Consider the following 22,139-nt stretch of genomic DNA (forward strand, 5'->3'; position numbering starts at 1 on the left):
TCTGGTTTGCTATCAGTTTCCAGTGGTTCCATTTTGTGTTCTTCCGTTTACACAGTCTGTTGTCCAGACATATCCCAAAGGGCCTCGCAGATGTTACTCGCCGACTATACAAAGAACACAACTAGGAAACACTTTCCGCACTAGGCAAGAGCAGCCAACTCTGGGGTGAAATGTGGCAGCTGTTTAAACAGCGTGCTGCAACGCTACCCAGCCGTTTGGGACAAGGAGCGAAGACAACAAATGCATCCAAATGAAACCAAAGTGGGGATTCTGGAAATGAGAATATAATAATGAACAGAGCTGGTGTTTGGCCAGGATCCAACAGGACTGTCCTCCCCTCATTTTATCCTCCTCTCAGGAGTATCCCCAGCTATATAGTCACACAGACCAAGGACGCTCTATACTAAGTAACCCCTCTGCACTGGTGCATCTGCTTTATTCTGCAGCACGGAGAGAAGACAATAAATACATCTAGCAACACCTAGTTTTCAAACGAAATTACGAAATTATCCAGTTCACATCTTTACTGAACTATTAGTTAGGAGAGAGATGAGTACCCCAACGCAGACTTGCTTTTCAATACCTCCTTTGTTTTAATTCTTAGCGGATTTTAACCTTGGCTAGGACCTGCTGGAATTTCACTTTACAAGATCCAAAAACATTACATGATCCGTATGAGAAAGAAACTCAAGCTTCATCAGGTCCAGCTGAATCTACCCAGCCCATTCATGAAAGCAACACAGGCTGCAAACAGATGGCTAAGACTCAATGCTTTCATGGTTATCAGAAACTATGTGGAGTTTCTAGCTGGAGGGTCCTGCAGGCCAGAAACGTAACAGCTTTGCAGTTCCTGCTCGTTTGTAAAGTCTGGTCATTGACGCCTTTATATCAATTTTATTATTAAAAAAGAAAAATTAACCTAGCCAGTGCTCCCTATGAGTGTGGCCAGGCAGTGAGCCCCTCACTCCCAGGAGCAGTCCCACTCATTTTATGAGACAAATATGGAGTCAAGCATTTCTCAGTGTGCGTCAAAGAGTTGGCGCTGGGCTCTAAGTGCATTTTCCACTCGTGAAAGATGCTTGGCAATGATCCTGAATGGAAGGATGGTCTCGTGGATAAGGCCCTGGTCTGGAACTGCAGAGACATGGGAGTCAATTCCCAGGGTTTGAGCATTGGCCTGCTAAACCCAGGGTTGTGAGTTCAATCCTTGAGGGGGCCATTTAGGGAACTGGGGTAAAAATCTGAGGATGGGTCCTGCTTTGAGCAGAAGGTTGGACTAGATGACCTTCTAACCCTGAAAAACTTAGGGGGGAAGGGATAGCTAAGTGGTTTGAGCATTGGCCTCCTCAACCCAGGGTTGTGAGTTCAATCCTTGAGGGGGCCACTTAGGTACCTGGGGCAAAATCAGTACTTGGTCCTGCTAGTGAAGGCAGGGGGCTGGACTCAATGATCTTTCAAGGTCCCTTCCAGTTCTAGGAGATAGGATATCTCCATTAATTTATTTTATTTTATTTGACCACAATTTTCCTGCGTGAGCTTGGGAAAGACCTTTGGTCTCCCCATCCCTCAGTTTCCCATCAGCACAATCCCCACCTCACCGGCGTGTTGTGAGGATAAATGTATGAAAAGCTGTTTAGCACATGCAGATTATAGCAATGGGGGCCACGCAACTTCCAAGATATAATGAAGGCCTCAGCACTGTGTCTGCTCTGCTACCTACATGACTCCAGCAAAGTACTCTGAGCCTAACGGGGAGAGACCAGTGCTAGAGGCGAGGGACAGTTCAGTCCTCAGCCACTCTGCTAAGGCTGCTAAACTGGGGTGCCCACAGTGGGGACACTGGTTTGCGCAATGGACCTCAGTCTGCCGGGAACCGGACTTTGCCCATGGAAGTTGCCCATTCTCATAGGGGCATGTTTCTTACTCTCAGTTTAGTGAAGGTTTTTCTTTAAAACTAAAGCAATAGTCTCCAACTCCTCCCCCTGCTAGCCCACACACGTTCATTACTCGATTTGCACTTCGAGGCCTTGCTTGATAGTTTGGGTTTTTCCCCCCCTTTGACAATGGAATGTTTTGTTTAAACAAGGAACGAGGACCTTACATATTCCCCGCAAAACTGGAGCGCTTTGCCTTCCACCTACTATTTGGATCCAAATGATGTTTTGTCTGTTGCAACCTAACTAAGTGAATCTCTGATGCTTATGTCTAAACATCAGGTGTCAAGGATTTATTTTAGTTGTCCTATTTCTACACATAAGTAACCTGCCAACATGAGGATTGGGTTGGGGTTGGTTTTTTTTGGATTTGGGTTTTTTTAAAGTTTTTAATCTTGTACTTTAGCCTTCTTCTGTAATGAGGTAAATGGTTTGTTATATCCAACTAGACAATAGACAGCTGCACAAAAGAGACACAGGAGAGAGATCATTTTTGGGATGAATACAAAAAAAATAAAATAAAATGAACCAACCACAAAAACAGATGGGTTGGCGAGATTTTAGCATCGCCACTGCAGAATGTTTTCCCACCCCCCTCTTTAAAGACGAGTAAGAGGGCAGAGGACAGAACTGTTGCTTCAAGCTAACTTCCCACAGATTATGGAGTTAGCTATATGAGTGCTTTCTCTGAAGACAGCCTCTTATCCCACCAGTGTGTCAAACAATCTGGACAAGAGATGTTCTCCTGTGCCATCTCTAGGACTCAATTCAGGAAAGCACTTGTTAAGTTAAAGTTAAGTATGTGCTTATGTTTTTTCCTGAATTAAAGCCCTAAAATGTAAGGCGGAGAATGTTTAATAAAGGCTTCTCCCTAGCCTCCTCATATGCATCCCACAAAAACTGTTTGTGCAAAGTTTGATTTGTAGAACAAAAATCCACAGCTCTAGGGCAGGGATTCTCAAACTGGGGGTTGTGAGGTTATCCCGAGCTGTCAGCCTCCAGCCCCAAATACCGCTTCACCTTCAGCATTTATAATAGTGTTAAATATTTTAAAAGGTATTTGAATTTATGTGGGGGGGTTGCACTCAGAGGCTTGCTGTGTGAAAGGGGTCACCAATACAAAAGTTTGAGAACCGCTGCCTAGGGGACATCACTGAGAGATCCAACACCCTGGCTTGTCTCCACAGAAGCCTTCTCAGGTGTCTACAGAATCAAACCTTTTGAATACCAGACAGTGGAGTCTAGCTAAGGGATGTGGGTCCACTAATAATCTCTCTCTTTTGAATGACTCAGCTGTATGCAATTGCAGAACCACTATCCTATCACACAGGAGAACAAGAAAGCTACTGGGATATCACACAGTGACTGATCCGTGGTATAAGGTTATCTCAGGACATTTGTGACAGAAGTGATATTGGAATACAGGTCTCTTGGCTCCCAATCCAGTTCCTTAATCGCAGACACCATCCTTCCTTCCTTCCTAGCACAGTCAGTTTGAATGTCTCGACACAAACAGCAGAATTATGGAATTTTGAAAATCTTACCTATAGGGGTCAGTAGGGTCCTTGGCATCACAGATGTCCGCATGGCCATGGCAGACGCAGCGCCCTCCAATGCTGATATCTTTGATGCTGTAGTAATACTGGGAGAGCATGGAAAGAGCTGGCCTTAGGATCATTACGCAGAAGCCACACACTGGTGCTTTCACCCTCCCACGTTTCCCTCACACTGGCAAACTACATTGCATGTTCTCAGACTCCTGGCCAACATTTCCCTGGGCTGCAGTAACACCTGTTAGTGATCACAGAGCTAATTAGCAACAGGCTGGGGCTCCCACCACAGCCAAGAAACCAGGTGCAGCTCCAGCAGGTGTTCTGGATTTTTATTTTGCTGGCAGTGAGACTCTGAGAATAGTTTTTCCTCTGGCCAGATTTCCTGCTCTAGCCATTGGTATGCACCACTTAGGACTGGGTTCACCCAACATCATTATCAGATACAGCTGCCGGAGAATAACAGCATGGATGGAGAACAAGCCTAGAGAGGGAAATCTCAGGAGAAAGGGCTAGCTTGTAGCCTCAGTGGGCCCAGGGACCTCTTCCCCAGCCACTCGCAAACAAGTGGAAGTGACCCATTGAGACCTTCTCTCCATTCAGACAAAGTATTTCAAACAGACTGATAGAGACTGTAAAAGAACATACAAAGATCTGCCTTTTGGACAACACTGGCAAAATAGTTTCCCCATTGTGCTGAATCCTACCCAGCAGCCCTCAGCAAGAAACCTCAACTCAAGGCACTGACTTGCATGTTCTACATCACAATGGACTATTTTCCAAGGCACATGGTAACAAACCTACTCCTCCCTCATTAGCATCTCGAAGCATCTCACCCTCCTGGTCACGGTCGGGTCCCTTAGGGCTTTGCCCATCAGGTGCCCAAGCAGCGTGTTGGTCTGCAGGAAGCGCAGTCTGATGTTAGTGGCTTTGGTGAAATTCCGCAGGAGAGGTGAATACGAGAAGTTCATGGCTCCCGGGCGCCCGTTTACCAGCGAGACGACAATCTGCGGATGCAGAAGGAGAAACACATAACACAAACCTTCAGGCGGACAGAAAATTAACGCCTCCCTCTGCCAACCACAAACTCTTTCCGACCCCAGCAAATTGAATCAACTCTCTACAAGTTCTATTTCCAAAAATGGCTGATATTCAACTGCAGTCCATGGACACAACTTGCAAAAGGGAGCCACTTCTGAAGAGCATTTACCAGCGTCCAGAAAACCATACGAACGATACTACCCTCTTAGCCCCTTCTATCCCTATTCCCTAGAAGCCCCCCACCAAAATACCCTACCCCAAGCAGAGTTTTGACCCCAGAAAGGGAGAGGGGCCAGAGAGTCTATGAAGTCCACTAGGGACATGGCTAACACTACAGATTTTACGTGAAAGCTGATGGGCAGCAGCATAAAACAAACAGATCTTCTCCCCTTCAACCCAATCTTATGGCCAAACTAATAAGGAGACGTTAAATACAGCAAAAGCCAGTCAGCATTTGTATGGAAGACGGTTCTCCCCCTCTAAACTCGGACTCTTTTATGGTCAGTACTTCTGAAGGGTCCATTCCAGTGCAAGTAACTGCCCATATTCACTGAGGTTTTTCTGCTGCAGCTCTTGGGCAGGAGAAAGACTTTAATCACAGCAGAGCAGATGTGAAGTTGGAGAAACGTAGTACTGGCAGAGCCTAAGCAAAACACAGCTTCCAAGACATGCAGATGCCTTCTGAGCCAAATTCTCCCACGGGGATTAACAAGATGCTCCCACAAAAACCCACCTGCTTCGTGGCCACAGATCCCAAGTTTACATGTGAAAGGGCAGGGGTGGGTTTTTTTGTTTGTTTTTTTTAAATGGAGATATCCCATCTCCTAGAACTGGAAGGGACCTTGAAAGGTCATTGAGTCCAGCCCCCTGCCTTCACTAGCAGGACCAAGTACTGATTTTGCCCCAGATCCCTACATGGCCCCCTCAAGGATTGAACTCACAACCCTGGGTTTAGGAGGCCAATGCTCAAACCACTGAGCTATCCCTCCTCCCCCAAGAAACAAGCACACGCCTAGCGGAGGATGGTTTTCGTCAGCCCACCCATTCCACTTTGTCTTTCTCTAAACTCTAAGCCCCTGCTGCCAAGCTCGAAGTCCTCCAAGTGGACTTTGTTTTATAGTGTGTTTTATAAACAAGAACGTCTGCGGTTTGCTGAACTCTTTGCATTTTGCTATGACCCTTACTGGTTCAAGCACAGTCTGGAGGTGGATACACAGATGACGGTAGTATCTGAACAGCTGGAACAGATTCCCATGTGTACAGTAGAATTTGACAACAGGGTGCACCAGATTCCCTAGGCCACCACATCTCATAGCCATTTATCAACATTTACGTGTGCTCTGAAGCAAACAGGCTACGAGTCATGCAGTTTCCCCCAGCACTAGGGAAGATGCATTATTATCCTCGGATGTCTGAAGCCAGCCTGGTGACCCACGCAATAGAGGAAAGTCCAGCTCTGCTCATGATGTCTGGTTCCCTGGATTGGGTGGGTTAAATGCTTCCTCCTGTGGGCTAAGCAAGAAGTGCCTGGCAGTACAGTACAGAGACAGTCAGCAACCAAGTCCCACCCAGTCCTCCTCCGCCTGAGGAAAGAGTGAGGAGCATCCTCTGAGCCCTAGAAGGGGCCCTTTCCTCACCCTACACAAGCGAAAGCGTTTCCAATCCCAGAAGAGTACCTGGAGCTCCTCAGAGATCCTTCCATTTATTTCAACCACCTGATTCCTCCCCCAGCTCCTCCCCGACCCCGAGAAAGACAGCTCTTCGAGGAAATAAAGGCCTAGTGCAATACCTCACCTCTCCGTTTTCTAAAGGCACAATCCTGGAATATTCAGTAGTGCAGATGGCGTCATCATCCTTGGTAATACGTTCCACGGTATTCGGGCCAAACTTCTCGATACAATCCCTCTTGGAAGCTGTTTACCAAAGAGAGACCAGAGCAATAAGGTAAGACGAGAGATATAGCCCAGATGATGTTTAAACCAACACTTCCTAATAAATGCTGGTGGGAGTTACCTCACAGAATTAGCTCTGCATTAAAAATTCATTATATTTGAGCTACTGCCTTTCCTGCCATCAGCTCTGCATCACTTACACCCTACTCCTCCACACTAATCCCCTCCTCAAAACTGCAGAGACGATGAGAAGTGAATGGGGCCACAATTTGAGAACAAACACTGAAGTCATGCCAAAAATCACCAGAGAAAAATCCCATTACAGAGTATTCTAGACTCAGAGTTTCATGGTTTCATAGACTTTATGGTCAGAAGAACCATTATGATTATCTAGTCTGACCACCTGCATTACACAAGCCAGGGAAACTCACCAGTAATTTCTACCTGTAGGTATTTGCAGGCTGGGATCAAGTCATGTCATAACCTTCTCTTGGATAAACTAAATAGATCAAGCTTCTTAAGTCTCCCGTAAGGCATGTTTTCCAGACCTTAGATCATTCTTGTAGCTCTTTCATGAACCCTTTCCAATTTTTGACAGCTTTTGGAAGCAAGGATGCCAGAACTGGGCACAGAATTCCAGCAACCCTATCCTCCGGGCCATATAGAGAGGTAATACCACCTCCCTGCTACTATCTGATATTCCTCCTGCTCATGCATCCACAGACCACCTTTATATAAAATACTGAAATACAATAATCCTGGAGTTTGTTTAAACACCAAAGAAATTGGTGGACAGTTTACAAAGGGGCATAACTAAGAGGAATGAGACAAAATCAAGAAGAAAGGTAAAGTATTTAGGATGAACAGAAAAATACAATCCAAAAACTTAACAATGAAACGACTAGCATGTGGAACAGCCTGCCGAGGAAGATGGTGGAAGCCTCAATACTGGATACATTTCAAACAGGACTGTACAAAGCACTAGACTATACCGTGAAGAGCAAAATAACGGCACACAGGTTTTATCTTCCATTCCTAAATCTTGTGATTATTGGTAAATAAACCAGAAAACTTAATCCTGCAGAAAAACCCACTTGGTGACAGCAATCCAGAGCTCCTGCCACTAAATGGCAATGCAAGGCTGGCCAAAAGCTAGAGGACAATCATAGCTCGCCATTAACTTCACTGGTCAATTGCCCCGTGCACAGTCATGGAATATGCTCTTGGAACAGAGGCCAACAGCCTTGCACGGGATTTACAGGAGCCAGGACACAACTCTAGGATGCCAAGGGTTTCCTTGCAGCTGTAGGAGCGTTAAACCTCTCCCGCATGACTGAACAAGCACAAGCCACAGACTGGACAAGTCATGCATACATTCCTGAAGCTCTTCTGCCCTCGCGTCCCCCGGGGACGCTTGACATTCCATCGTCTGCAGAGTAAGTGGGAAGAGAGCCACACTGTTTACTGTTGCCGTTAACAAGGAGGTCATTTCCTTGGACTCTCTTGGAATTAGTCACGTACCTGAACGCTCCGGTAGCAGAGACTCTGCCAACATGGACACTCAGGGTCAGGCAGCTCATTAGATCTCAAACCAAGTAAGCTACAGGAGACATGTTCTATACAGTGACTAAGGGGCTGATTATGTCATCTTCCATTTACTATAAAACATCACGACACCACCCTCAAGGCAACCGCCTCCATAGAGGAAGAACCATGAAACTTTCTTGCCCATTCCTCTGAAGCATCTAACAGTAGCCAGTGCCAGAGGCAGGATGTTGGCCTAGAGGGGCCTTGGGTCTGGTCCAGTCTGGCAGTTCCTCTGTTCATGGCAGGGTGGCCATCTGCATTTGACTAATCTGATAATATTTTTTAAAAAAGAGTGACAAAAATTCTCACCCACATATTTATCTATTTCTCCATTCCTCCACCTAACACAATACTTCAACCAGCTATAATCACTATTTCCGTTTTAAAGATGGGCAAACTGATGCACAGAGAGGAGAAATGACCCAAAGTCACACACAAGCCAGTAGCAGAGCTGGGGGTAGAGCCCAGGTTTCCCAAGTCCAATCCAGGACCACCCAGCTTCTCATTCTCTAAACTTTACCTTTACTGTCACTGATTGTTTCCTCGTCGCAGGTTCTACACGTGCCGAGCACTCAGCAACACATGTAAACGTGCACACAAGAATGCAGCTCAGGCTGGATCCAGAGATTAACCAGGAGAAACAAGGGTTAAAGCCAGAGAACCGAGCAGGGCAGATCTTCTCAGCTGTTCCTGGCAGGGCTGCTCAGCTCCAATTCAGACTCAACTGAGAGATGTTAGCATAGTTCACGGGCATAATCCTCAGAAATCCGTTACCATGTGCCTGGGATGACGGTGCCCCCTTTACCGCATGTGCTGCCTTGAAAACTAAGTCAGGCTGGAAAGTCAGAGGAGGGAAGACGTTCAACGAACTTAGCCCCACACCCACTGCTCATCCATGTGAGTCATGCTGGTGGGTGCCCAGAGATCCCTAGCACCTGGTCCAGAAACAATGTCTGGGCAAGGGAACAAGCTGAAGCACAGCACTAGCACTGGGAGGAATGGGGCTGCAAAATGTAATGTCAAGTCTCCAGGATCTGGATTGGATTGAATAAGCCATTGCTTTGATTAAAGGTTGCTTTCCCTTGGAACCACGGGCAGCGGGCTGTCATTGCTGCAGGTCAGCGCCGATCCATTTCAGGGCACCGCCGCCCTGGGAATATTTTGGTGGTGGGGAGAAAGAAACACACTGGCAGAATGAAGTGATGCCTTGGGCTCTAGACCTAGCGATTTTCCGGAGGGACCCAAAGCAGCAGAAGCTGCAGCAAGGAGAGCGGAAAACCAAGGCTCCATTTTGCTGGGTGTTCTGGTGGGGGGGAGGAGGAGACTGAAGCAGAAGATAATGCTTAGCAATTACTGTAATACACCTAATGGAAGGGGGACCCTCCGCAACACAAGTCCAATATTGGCTTTTAGCTGGAAGATATTAAACCCACTTGGGCTATGCAAACACCTAAATTTTGGTACCCCTCCTCTCCGACAGTCCCACCCCTGACTCCTTGAACCAGAGAAGAGGGAAGGAAGTGTGGGCTGGAAGCCAGCCACTGCACAGTTTTACTCTGACACTGGCTGTCTCTGTGTCCTCAGGCAAGTCACTCACTCTCTCTGTGCCTGTGTTAACCCACCTGTTACTTGAAGAGAATAATGTTTTCCCGCTTCATAGGGTTGAAAGGATCAATGCTGTTTATTTTCAATGCATTGTGGGCTGGGGCTAACTGGTTATAAATCTACATGCAGTCAGATGTCCTAGGACAGCCACTGCTGTTTAAAGCTTCCTCTTGTCCTGTGTCATCGTGAGTCCATCATGGTCAAGTTTAACTCAGTGTCCACTGATGCTTCTCAAAGCACAGTAGGACACAAAGGGACAGGAAAAAACCCCAAGCAGATTAAAGACAACCAGAGGGACTGAAGAGTCAATGCAGCAGGCCATGTGCTGTATTACATCCCTCCCTCCCTTTATGAGTGAGACAGATTAAATCCTCATTCTGATTCCATGGAACATGGCTAGCCAGTGAGGGCAGTGCAATGTATGTCTGGATTAACACCCCAATCCAGAACAGACCCCCATCTTTGGTGTCCTGTCCTTGCATCAAACGCAGGGTTTAAAAAAACCAAACAACGAACCTTTTACATAGCATCAAACTACAACCACCCCCGTCAGATCCCCTCCACCCCCATCCTGTTCCCTTTTACTTCTCCAGTGGCCTAGAAAAAGTATTCTCCATGCTCCTCACTCAGACCCACAATGGAGAGGAGCGAAATCGCCATTGCTACCGTGTCTTTTGGCCATAACCTGCAGCGCTCTCCTTCCTACTCTAGCGAAGTGCAGTGAAGTTTTCTACAACTGAGTCATTTTTTCCCTCCCCTTTGAGAGATAAACCCATCAGCCTCACTAGCATTTCAGTGGAATGTATTGCAGGGACACCAGGGAGTCTGGGAAATTTAACCCCTCGTGGGGAGTGCAGGCTTGGCAAGGTGGAATGAACAGCGCCAGATCTGGATGCTTCTCTTTTCAGAAGCAGGAGCCAATGGTGTCCCTTTTGGAAAGGTCCCATAGTGCAGTGGTTATCAACCAGGGGTCCAGGGCCCCCGGGGGGGCTGCAAGCAGGTTTCAGGGGGTCTGCCAAGCATGCCCCGCTTTAGACTGGCTAGAGCCCAGGGCAGAAAGCCAAAGCCCCACCATGCAGGACTGCAGCCCGGGGCCCCTTCAGCCCCCAGGGCTGAAGCCAACGCCTGAGCAACTTCAGCTGTGCGGTGCCCCCTGTGGGGTGGGGTCCCCAGGTAATTGCCCGGGTTGTTTCCCTTAACACCGGCTCGGCTTTTATATGCAGGAAAACAGTTGCTGTGACACAGCTGGGCCATGGAGTTTTTATAGCATGTTGCAGGGGACCTCAGAAAGAAAACGGGTTGAGAACCCCTGCTACAGAGTTCAACAGAAAATGAGCATCTTTCTATAGACTTTTTTAAATCATCCTGTAGAATTTAATACCAAAATTTCTCTCTCCGCTAGGGAATTGCTCAGATTAGGTCAAAAATAAGCCTGTGGAAAGAATCTCAATTGCTACCGAATTCCATCAGGTTTAGAGAGTCAACCCTCTTACGTTCTACGGGAATTTTCCATAGGTTAGCAGCTTGTTCCATTGCCAGCAGCCGGAGGCACCCCAACTTCTCAGCAAAGGGGGATTTAGGCAGCACTTGATGCGAGAGGGAACAGGACATGGCCCTCGCTCCTGCAAGCTGGATGGGCAAGCAGGTGAGCACAGAGCTCCACTGACATCAAGACAGCAATAGTGGCTTTCTGTCACCTTTCACCCCTGGATTCGGGGGGTGCTAGGGGCTGATTTGGAGATGGCAAGGACTGCTCTAACTTACATCCTGACCGCAATGGACCCCAAAAGACCCTCTGACAACCCAGAATATTCAGAGTGCAGAGCGATGTGTCCACACTTTCCCTTTGCCAGGCAGACCCTTGTGGGGAGCGTACAGGGCTGCTTTGCCAGTGCTGCTGGGGAGATCAGGCTGGTTTCCAGCCCCTTTACACAGCCAGAGCAGCAGAAAGGGGCAAGCCACAGCGCAGAATCAGCGCCCAGGTCTCTGAGGTTCTGTCTACACTGCAGCTGGGAGTGAGTGGATGTTGGGGCGCCGGTGGAGACTCGGGCTAGGCCGGGGGCAGCTGGTCGAGAGCCTGCACTGCTGACCAAGCCGTAGGCCGCACACTGCTATTTTTAACAGTCCAGCTCGAGCCCCACTAGCGTGAGCCTGTGCACCCGGGCTGGGAGCTGGCTCGCCACTGCAGTGTAGACAGACCCTAAAAGAAATGGCTGCTTTATCGACTCGTGCTGTGCAGGGAATTCTGTAACTAAGGGGGGAGGGAGGGCGCAAAAAGCTTGCTTTACAGGCCAGGCTCCTGCTGGTTGCACTGGCTGCCACCAGCACATAACGGAGGAGCAGTGTAGCAGGGTGGACACCTGCTCCTGCCTGGAAGGGCCTGAGATAGCCCAGGGAGCAGGCAGTGTGAAGGCTGAGCTGATTGGGGGAAGTGGCTGCAGCTGGGGCCACGCCCCAATCAGGCCTATATAAGAGGCTAGGAGCCAGGAGCTCAGTAGAGTCTCTCTCTATCTCCAGAGAAAGAGAAGGGCCTGGCTGCAGGGAGCTAGACACAGGGTACCTGTAGTGGAGCAGGGCTGGGGAGCTTGGGAGCTCCAGCCTGGATAGCCCCAGGCTGTGGCCTGGTAATAGGCCAAGGGGTACTGGGGGTTGCAGAGGGCAGCCCAGGGCTAGGCCAAGGTGGCAGGTCCAAACCCCCCTTGCCAGTGATGAGTGGCCTATACTGCAGTCTGCCCCAGGGAGCAGGGGCTAGTTGGTGACTGGCAGTGGCCTAATGCTGAGGCAAGGTGGGGCTAGTGGGTGGGGGTTCCCCAGGGAGGGGAGACCCAGATCTGTGGGGGTACTGCCAGGGGGCAGCACCCCAGTAATAGGGGCACTGGGTCCTGGGAGGGACACGGGTGCCAGCAGAGGACAAAGCGGATCACCGGCCTGTAGAGGGCGCTCCAGAGGCTGGTGAGCTGATTCCCCGTGGCAGTAACCAGTAGGGGGCGCCACAGGGGTGAGTGCGGACCTCTTACAAGCAGGTAGAGGCCTTTGAGGGGGTGGGGGGAACTAAAGGAAAATGGCAGCTAGGGAAGAACGAGAAAAGTGAAAGACAGGGCAATTTGACAGGAGCGTCTCCTCTGCTGTTCACAGCAAAGGGGGGGTGAATCAGCACTACAGAGTATTTACAAAATTAGGACAAGCGAGGGAGGAAATTTCAAGCTGTTTTATCTACTACATTTAAAAAAAAAAAAAAAAAAACTAGGATAAAACTTCTCCTCCTCCGCTCTGAGAGGGAAACCCACACGCTGACCTGTAAATACCAGGGCAGCGAGCCTTGCTAGGGAATCCCAGGGGAGGGCATCTGTGTACTTAGAAGCACCTTTCCTCGCCAGGTTTGTAGATTGGTTTTAAAAGCCAGTTGTAGATCTTAGCTCACATCTTTTCCCAATTACTGCCAGTGCTCTCAGGAGGGGCCAGCTGCTAACACTCCTGGTGACTTGGCTGAGTTGCAGTGCATAGAACTGTTTCCCATGTACTCTCATAACTAGGGCTCTACCAAATTCACGGCCATGAAAAACACGTCACAGGGCGTGAAATCTGATGTTCCCCATGAAATCTGGCTAGTACCACGTTGGCTGGGGATTTCTACCGTGCACCAGGCTCCAGATGCTAGTCCTACCTGGTTTGGGGAGGGACGGGACTCCCTCTTTCCCTGCACATGGCACTCCCAGAGCTGGGTCACACCCACCTCCGGGAACCTCACCCAGCTGCAGGAAGCCCAGCTCTAAAGGCAGCGCCGCTGCCAGCAGCAGCACAAAAGTAAGGGTCGCAATACAACACCCCCCCCCCCCACACACACACACACACACTAGACTTGCTCCAGATGCTCTACCACCACCCCTTTTGGGTTGGGATCCCCAGGGTTACAACACCATGAAATTTCAGATTGAAAATATCTGAAACTGTGAAATTAACCATTTTTAAAATCCTATGACTATGAAATTGACCAAAATGGACTGTGAATTTGATATGGCCCTACTCATAACAGCAGAGACCAGGTTCTTCTTCCAGGCGTAGACTGGATTAGAGACAATGGAGCAGTGATTATCCTCCACCCTCACACCTCGCTGCTGTGGCAGCCACCGATAAGCAAGTCAGGCCCGCCATTGCAAAATGGAGTAGCTAAAGGCTTTGCTCTCTTGCTCTCTGTCAGGGATCTACGTGTTTGTTCCTTGCTGGTGCTGCGCTGAACAGGGCATATCTAAATAGCAGAAATGCTGGTGAGGGTGTGGTGGTGGGCAGGGATAGGGGAAGGAAAGAGAGGCTGCAGGAGTGAGTTAACTTCTCATTGGCATTAAAGAGCTACCACAACCCTAAATAGCATCTGTTCCACTGGGTAAACTCCCAGCTGCTCTGATCCAACCTTTAATTCTGGCAGCAATAAGTTCTCTGTGGAAAGGGGGAGTTACAGGTCACCTGCTGTTAGAGCATATCGCTTATTTAACTCCTCCAAACCCAGGTTCAGAGTGAATTCCCATATAAACAGCAACTCAACAATGCAAAACATTCCTCCTGGCCCGTCATTGCCCGATACAGCGAAGCCAGCATGAATTAAGACCCAACTCCGCCCAGGCCTGCTAAAGCCAGACTTACAGGCAAAGTACTGCCACGGCTCATAGGTAAGTCCAAAGTCAGTAGATCGCTCCAGCACCCAGAGGTCCGGACGAGGGGAATTGGCAAATTTGATCAGGACGTATGCCACGTGGAACAGCTGAAAGAGACAAACATGTGGTTAGGTTGGTGCTCCAGGCAGCATTAAAATAAGAGGACTGGTGTGACCCAGACTGTGAAGAACTTCAAAAAGATCTCACAAAACAAAGTGATTGGGCAACAAAATGACAAATGAAATTTAATGTGGATAAATGTAAAATAATGCACATTTGAAAAAATAACCCCAACTACACATACAATATGATGGGGGCTAATTTAGCTACAACAAATCAGGAAAAAGATCTTGGAGTCATCATGGATAGTTCTCTGAAGATGTCCACGCAGTATGCAGAGGCGGTCAAAAAAGCAAACAGAATGTTAGGAATCATTAAAAAGGGGATAGAGAATAAGACGGAGAATATATTATTGCCCTTATATAAATCGATAGTACGCCCACATCTTGAATACTGCATACAGATGTGGTCTCCTCATCTCAAAAAAGATATACTGGCACTAGAAAAGGTTCAGAGAAGGGCAACTAAAATGATTAGGGGTTTGGAAAGGGTCCCATATGAGGAGAGATTAAAGAGGCTAGGACTTTTCAGCTTGGAAAAGAGGAGACTAAGGGGGGATATGATAGAGGTATATAAAATTATGAGTGATGTGGAGAAAGTAGATAGAAAAAGTTATTTACTTATTCCCATAATACAAGAACTAGGGGTCAGCAAATTAAATTAATAGGCAGCAGGTTTAAAACAAATAAAAGGCAAGTTCTTCTTCACACAGTGCACAGTCAACTTGTGGAACTCCTTACCTGAGGAGGTTGTGAAGGCTAGGACTAGAACAGTGTTTAAAAGAGAGCTGGATAAATTCATGGAGGTTAAGTCCAACAATGGCTATTAGCCAGGATGGGTAAGGAATGGTGTCCCTAGACTCTGTTTGTCAGAAGATGGAGATGGATGGCAGGAGAGAGATTACCTGTTAAGTTCAGTCCCTCTGGGGCACTTGGCATTGGCCACTGTCGGTAAACAGGATACTGAGCTAGATGGACCTTTGGTCTGACCCAGTACGGCCGTTCTTATGTTCTTATGGTGGCATCTGATCCCCCCCACCCCCTTGGAAATAAAGAGTGGAGCAAAACTCTCTGCTCCCACGTGGATCACTATGCCACGTGGACGCCGGACAGAACCATGGCGAGGGCAAGACGTTCTCAAGATGGGACCGGTCAGATTCTGGTTATATTTTTCACTGGGGAGCATTCAGTGACAGCATCTTTCCAGCTGGAACGGGACTGGACGCAGAAGGGCATTATCCTGCACACTGTTCAGAAAGCCCAAATTCACCCCATCGAAATTCAAAGATCTGCTGGCCAAAATAACCACTCCAAGGCAGCTTCTTCATTACAGTGGATGGATACATGCCACACAGTGGATGGATACATGCCACACACTGGCATGGGCAGGACAGCCACCCACACTGTATCGGCTCTGTACTCTGAGGACTTTCTTCTCCAGGGCTGTGACTCACCACCTTTTACAACAAGCCTGGTTGAACGCTTAGCGCTGCAGTTCACAATGGCAATAACTCAAAGATGGAAAGCCTAGGGCCTTAAATCAGTAATTATTCTCTTTAAAAAAAAAAAAAAAAATACAAGGACAGGCTCCAGCAAAGCGCATGTTCCCCAGTCTGATAAATCAGCTGGAATTTACTTGGGGGGTCTGATCGTGTTTAGTATGAAAGGAGATCATACGAATCTACTCCCTTCCCTGTGAGAAAGAGCCTCCAAAAAAATAACATCTCTCTTCCTTCTGTTGCTCCTCAAGTCTACCCTGTGATACCAAAAGATCCTCTAAAGCAGTGGTTCTCAAACTAGGGTCGCCGCTTGTGCAGGGAAAGCCCATGGCGGGCTGGGACGGTTTGTTTACCTGCCGCGTCCGCAGGTTCGGCCGATTGCAGCTCCCACTGGCCACGGTTCGCCGCTCCAGGCCAATGAGGGCTGCGGGAAGCGGCGCAGGCTGAGGGACGCGGTGCAGGCCGAGGGACGTGCTGGCCACACTTCCTGCAGCCCCATTGGCCTGGAGCAGTGAACCGCGGCCACTGGGAGCTGCGATCAGCCGAACCTGTGGACGCGGCAGGTAAACAAACCGACCCGGCCCACCAGAGCCTTTCCCTGAACAAGCGGCGGCCCTAGTTTGAGAACCACTGCTCTAAAGAGATTTAGAGGATCGACCGAGTGCTTATCTTCCCTCAGTCCTTAAATCACACACACACAACTCCCACCGAAGTCAATGTGAACTGAGCACAAATGAAGCAAAGGCCTCTGGGGCATGGGGTGAACGGATCTGCACCGTAGTTGAGGTAGCATTGGGCTGATGTTTAGCTCCCTGATCTGTACTGCTCACAAACAGGCAGTGCTAACAGTCAGAGTCCCCTGTTCCGCCCACCGAGAAAGCCCAGCTTGGCTCGAATCCGGAGTCAGGCAAATGCTTGGCCATGAGAGATGGGCCTTGAGATGTGCTCAAGAAAGGCTGTCGGGTACTGGGAAGCTTTTACCCTATCCATGAGGGAGCAGGTGATGCTGTCACAGGCTGCTAGGAAATATCCATCTGGTAAATATCATTCCTTTTGCCTCCTTCTTAGACAGAGACCATATCCTAAAACCCTGCCCTTGAGACTTGTACCGTTCCGTGCCAGTCAGTCCTACATCCACCCAACCACAGAGACAGCTGGGTGCAAGCAAAGCCCAGAACAGCTTCTCTTCCACATGCACCAGGTTCAGGAGAGCAGGCAGAGAAGACCGTTTTGGTTTCAGCTTGGCTATTGCACTGGGCTACTCCCAATTAGTCTGGACACTGATTTATGCAGCCATGTCCTTGCCAAGAATGAAATAAATATACTCTTTGGACAGCTAAAATGTCAGTGCTCGAAAGAAACAAAAGCTCAAGCAGAAATTCTCTTCCCCAGCTGGCACGAGCTCGCTCCAAGAATCCCACTCTATCATCCTGTCAAATGGGGATATTTACAGGCAGATGAAGCTCTCTTATCAGGCAAAATTCTTAGCATCAAAAACACCACAAAGGGCATCTCGCACTTGCAAGAAGTGCTGATTTGCAGCTCCGGGGTCCCTCCAGGTACAGAGCTGGCACAGTCTGGCAGCTGCCCTGCCAATGCCAACATGCGTCTACTTGACTAGGAGGAACCACCTCTACAACAGAGGGGAGTAAAGACTCCATGCCCATTGTGACAATGCGGTTCTGGCGGAACCCAACTGAGAGTGCCAACTCAGGACAAATTGCTCAAACAGGGCAGTTACAGCCCAAGGTTGGGGTTTTTTCCACCTCTAAGGCAAACCAAACCAGCCAGACTAGGAGGACTTCGGTCTCACCCCACTGGCTAACCGCAAGTCTCACAAGCAATCTCCTTAGACACTCCAGTTTCCCAGTATTACCACCAGAGCCACTCGTTATGGGGACAAATGGTTATGAAAACCAATACCCCAGTAAAAGAAAAAGGTTCTCCTGATCCCAAAGGACCAAGCGCCAGACCCAGGTCAATATACAAATCAGATCTTACCCACAAATCACGCTGTTGCCAATCCTTTAGAATTTAAATCTAAAGGTTTATTCATAAAAGGAAAAAGATAGAGATGAGAGTTAGAATTGGTTAAATGGAATCAATTACATACAGTAATGGCAAAATTCTTGGTTCAGGCTTGCAGCAGCGATGGAATAAACTGCAGGTTCAAATCAAGTCTCTGGAATACATCCCCCGCTGGGATGGGTCCTCAGTCCTTTGTTCAAAGCTTCAGCTTGTAGCAAAGTTCCTCCAGAGGTATGAAGCAGGATTGAAGACAAAATGGAGATGAGGCATCAGCCTTATATAGTCTTTTCCAGGTGTAAGAACACCTCTTTGTTCTTACTGTGGAAAATTACAGCAAAATGGAGTCTGGAGTCACATGGGCAAGTTCCTGCATACTTTGCTGAGTCTCAAGGCATATTTGCCTTCTCTCAATGGGTCCATTGTATAGCTGATGGTCCTTAATGGGCCATCAAGCAGGCTAGGCAGAGCTAACACCAGTTTGTCTGGGATGTCACCCAGCAGCATAGCATAAGTTTGAAATACAGACAGTATAGAGCCAATATTCATAACTTCAACTACAAAATTGATACACACATATAGACAGCATAATCATAACCAGTAAACAATAACCTTGTCTTAGACACCCCATTTGACCCCCTTTATACAAGATTTGCATGCCACTACAGGACCTTGGTTGCAACAATGATCTATATGGTCCCAGATTATATCAATAACGTCACACCCATTTAGTCCTTCTGACGAGATTGCCAGCAAGGGGCCCAAAATAGTAGCCAGCGTGTTGCGATTTTCTGTGCACCAGTAAGTCCCAGCGCCAGTCACAAATTCAAGCCACTCAGCAGCCACTTGGCAATTACCAAGAATCACGTGCTTTGAAAACAGCTGTAGCCTGCTACAGGTAGTTTCTTAAGAGAGGAAAGAAATAGACCTGAGCCAGGGAAGAGGCAACCAAGTCTCCCAAGCTGTTCATAAAACACACTTCCTCTGGAGTGACCAGGGTTTGGTGGGATCTGGTGTGACCGTCCCTATGACTGCGGGAATGTAGTGCAGGTGGAAGGTGCTGTCTTGACAGACAGCCCTGGAGACCGAAGCATGGGCCGTGGCAGTGCCAGATTCCCCAGCAATGGGTCTTGGGGCTGGCCGAGTCTCTAGCCTGCCCCCAACCGAGCACACAAAGCCAGAGTTAGCATCCAAGCTTGCCCCCTCCCTGGGGGGTGGGTTTTATTGAGAGCTTGGAAAGACCACCACAAACTAAATTTCCACCTGAACCTGCCTCTTCCTAGGGCTCCCATCAAGACCCTCCTCTGACTCAGAGAGTGGCTGCTCCCCACCCACTGCAGCAACCTTAATGCAGGCTGGTAGCACCTGAATTTCAGATGACTCCTCAGAAGAGCCCTGCGTTCCTATATACAAGGTTTGCCATTCTGTCCCTTGCCTAGACCTTGTCCTGGGTGGCCTGCTGCTATGGGCAAGAGGATACTCCCGTCATCTCTCGATGTTCCTTCAGTCCTAGGCCCCCTCGCGGTCCCTATAACTGCCGTGGCACTTTTGGAGGACAAGGATACCTGCTCACTGAGAACCGGACTGAGAGGACCATACCCATTTCCCACGGGCAGGATTTGAGCTTGCTGCCTACAAGGAAAAAAGTCTGGGGCAGATCCTCGGCAGGCGTAGAGTGTTGCAGCTCTGCTGAAGGCCATTTATACCAGCTGAGTGTCTGCCCCTCTATAGCCCCATGCCAATCTCCAGCTCATTCCCCCACAAACCTCCGACATAACTCAGTGTTCCCTGTTTAGGACAAACCCCTCTCCAAGTTCTCCCTAAAGCCCAAAGAGCAGCGGGAGCTAGGGGAATGGCCCATGGGAAATGCACACCAATTACATCAAAGTTACGACTCAAACCAACTAAGATTTATAAATGGCCACCCAGCGCAGGTGCATGTTACCGCAGTGAAAACAGCACCAATGCTGAAAGATAAAACACACTTTTCACATGGCTAAAGCAAAAGACCCAACCTAGATACAGGCCCAAGTCTCTCTCTGTGGTTCAGGCATTTCCAAGGCACGTGAGACTAAGATCGCATCGGGGGACAGCATTTTCTGACCACTAACTCTTGTAACCAAGCTGTTATTTATTAGTGAAGCCCCAGAGGCCAGGCTTTCAGTCAGCTGCTTTCCCTCCAGGATCAGTTCTCACAGGTTTACATCTGCTTCTTGGCATGGGAAACATGGCTGAGTACCAGCCAATGAAGTTATGCATTCCCCTCGGTTATAAATCCGTCTCCAGCTTTATTCTTTGGGGGATAAATTAATGTTCCTACTGGAATGCAGCATGGCTTTTGGCTTGACAAGATTGGCGATAGAGTTTCAAGGGATCCAGAAGCACGCTGGACGGCAGCACTAAGAAAGCTGCTCTGTAGCTTGCAATTCAGAGAGACAGACGGGCCTGAGTTCTCTTTAATCGGTATCCTCCTGCAAGTGAGACAGGCGCGACGTAGCAGCCTGGTCCCAACGCTGGGAACTAGGAACTCCCCGGGTCTAATCCCAGATCTCATGCTGACTCGCTCTAGCTTTGGTAAGTCACTCAGGGGCTCGTTTTCAGGGCTAGCGAGAAGCCACAGCTCTAAGGGAGGTCAACGAGAGGTGCAAATACTCACGGCCTCTGAAAAATAACACCTGTAACTTCCTAATGCACCAGCTTCCCCATGTACCCAATGGGGATAATACCCACCTCATTGGGAGTATGACAGGGATTAGTCTTTGTTATCCTTTATCTGACAGTAGCACCTGGGAGCCCCATTGTGCTAGATACTGCACACACACACACAACTAAGAGTCCCTGCCTCAAAGAGCTTACACCACTCTAAGAGTTAACTACAAGTCCGTCTGTAGCCACCCATCGTCGGACACACACTATAAGCACTTGGGGCAGGGACTTTTTGTTCCATGTCTGCGCGGCCCCAGTACAATGGGCCATGACCGCAGCTCCGAGGTGCTACACACTCCACATGATACATCATATTAACAACGAGAGACAATGGGTGGATACAGGCAGACAGAACAGCCCAGGGAAACACCACCAATCAGCATGACAGGCACTGGTCTCAGAGCACTAGCACACATCTTGAATACTGCGTACAGATGTGGTCTCCTCATCTCAAAAAAAGATATACTGGCACTAGAAAAGGTTCAGAGAAGGGCAACTAAAATGATTAGGGGTTTGGAAAGGGTCCCTTATGAGGAGAGATTAAAGAGGCTAGGACTTTTCAGCTTGGAAAAGAGGAGACTAAGGGGGGATATGATAGAGGTATATAAAATCATGAGTGGTGTGGAGAAAGTGAATAAGGAAAAGTTATTTACTTGTTCCCATAATATAAGAACTAGGGGCCACCAAATGAAATTAATGGGCAGCAGGTTTAAAACAAATAAAAGGAAGTTCTTCACACAGTGCAGTCAACTTGTGGAACTCCTTGCCTGAGGAGGTTGTGAAGGCTAGGACTAGAACAGCGTTTAAAAGAGAACTAGATAAATTCATGGAGGTTAAGTCCGTTAATGGCTATTAGCCAGGACAGGTAAGGAATGGTGTCCCTAGCTCTGTTTGTCAGAGGGTGGAGATGGATGGCAGGAGAGAGATCACTTGATCATTACCTGTTAGGTTCACTCCCTCTGAAGCACCTGGCATTGGCCACTGTTGGCAGACAGGATACTGGGCTAGATGGACCTTTGGTCTGACCCAGTATGGTCATTTTTAAGTTCTCATGTTCACAGATTTTCAGAAGGATGTCCGTCTGAAAAACTGGGCCTAGAAATCATGAGCTATATTACCCACTGTATTTCCTTGGGACACCCAAAAACACTGGCCACTTTTGAAAAAGCAGACCTAGCTTCCCTTAATCTTTCCCTGCCTCAGTTTCCCCCTTTGTAAAACGGAGAGACTATCCAGCTCACCGGGATGCTGTGACGTTTCACTCTCAGGAGACTTCGTATTGCAAGCAGGAGCCTGGGAGCAGCTAGCCTGTCCTGCTGAGACCATGCTGCTATTGTAAGTGAGCTAGCAATCAAAGCTACCTTGTGTATGGCTTCATGTGCTGCAGTACAGACACACCCACAGTGTTTATAAATTACTTATATGAGATCCTTCCAGGACAGGTGCTATCAAAGGGCCAGCTGTTTTTATTATTCACGCAGAGTCTTTTTGAGACGAAGGTATGTGTTTCTGTCCTTCCATTCAAGGAGAAT

General features: G+C 48.4%; 1 protein-coding gene across 1 annotated transcript in view; it reads right to left on the reverse strand.

Annotated features, from left to right (window-relative positions):
- Positions 1-22,139, reverse strand: part of LAMA5 (laminin subunit alpha 5) — a 167,844-nt gene that overhangs the window by 82,301 nt on the left and 63,404 nt on the right. Inside the window, 4 exon segments of the mRNA XM_008178587.4 lie at positions 3,479-3,576; positions 4,321-4,491; positions 6,320-6,438; positions 14,248-14,365. Of these exon segments, the coding sequence (XP_008176809.3) occupies positions 3,479-3,576; positions 4,321-4,491; positions 6,320-6,438; positions 14,248-14,365 (506 nt within the window).

This window comes from Chrysemys picta, chromosome 13, assembly GCF_011386835.1.
Source record: "Chrysemys picta bellii isolate R12L10 chromosome 13, ASM1138683v2, whole genome shotgun sequence".
NCBI lineage: Eukaryota > Metazoa > Chordata > Testudines > Emydidae > Chrysemys > Chrysemys picta.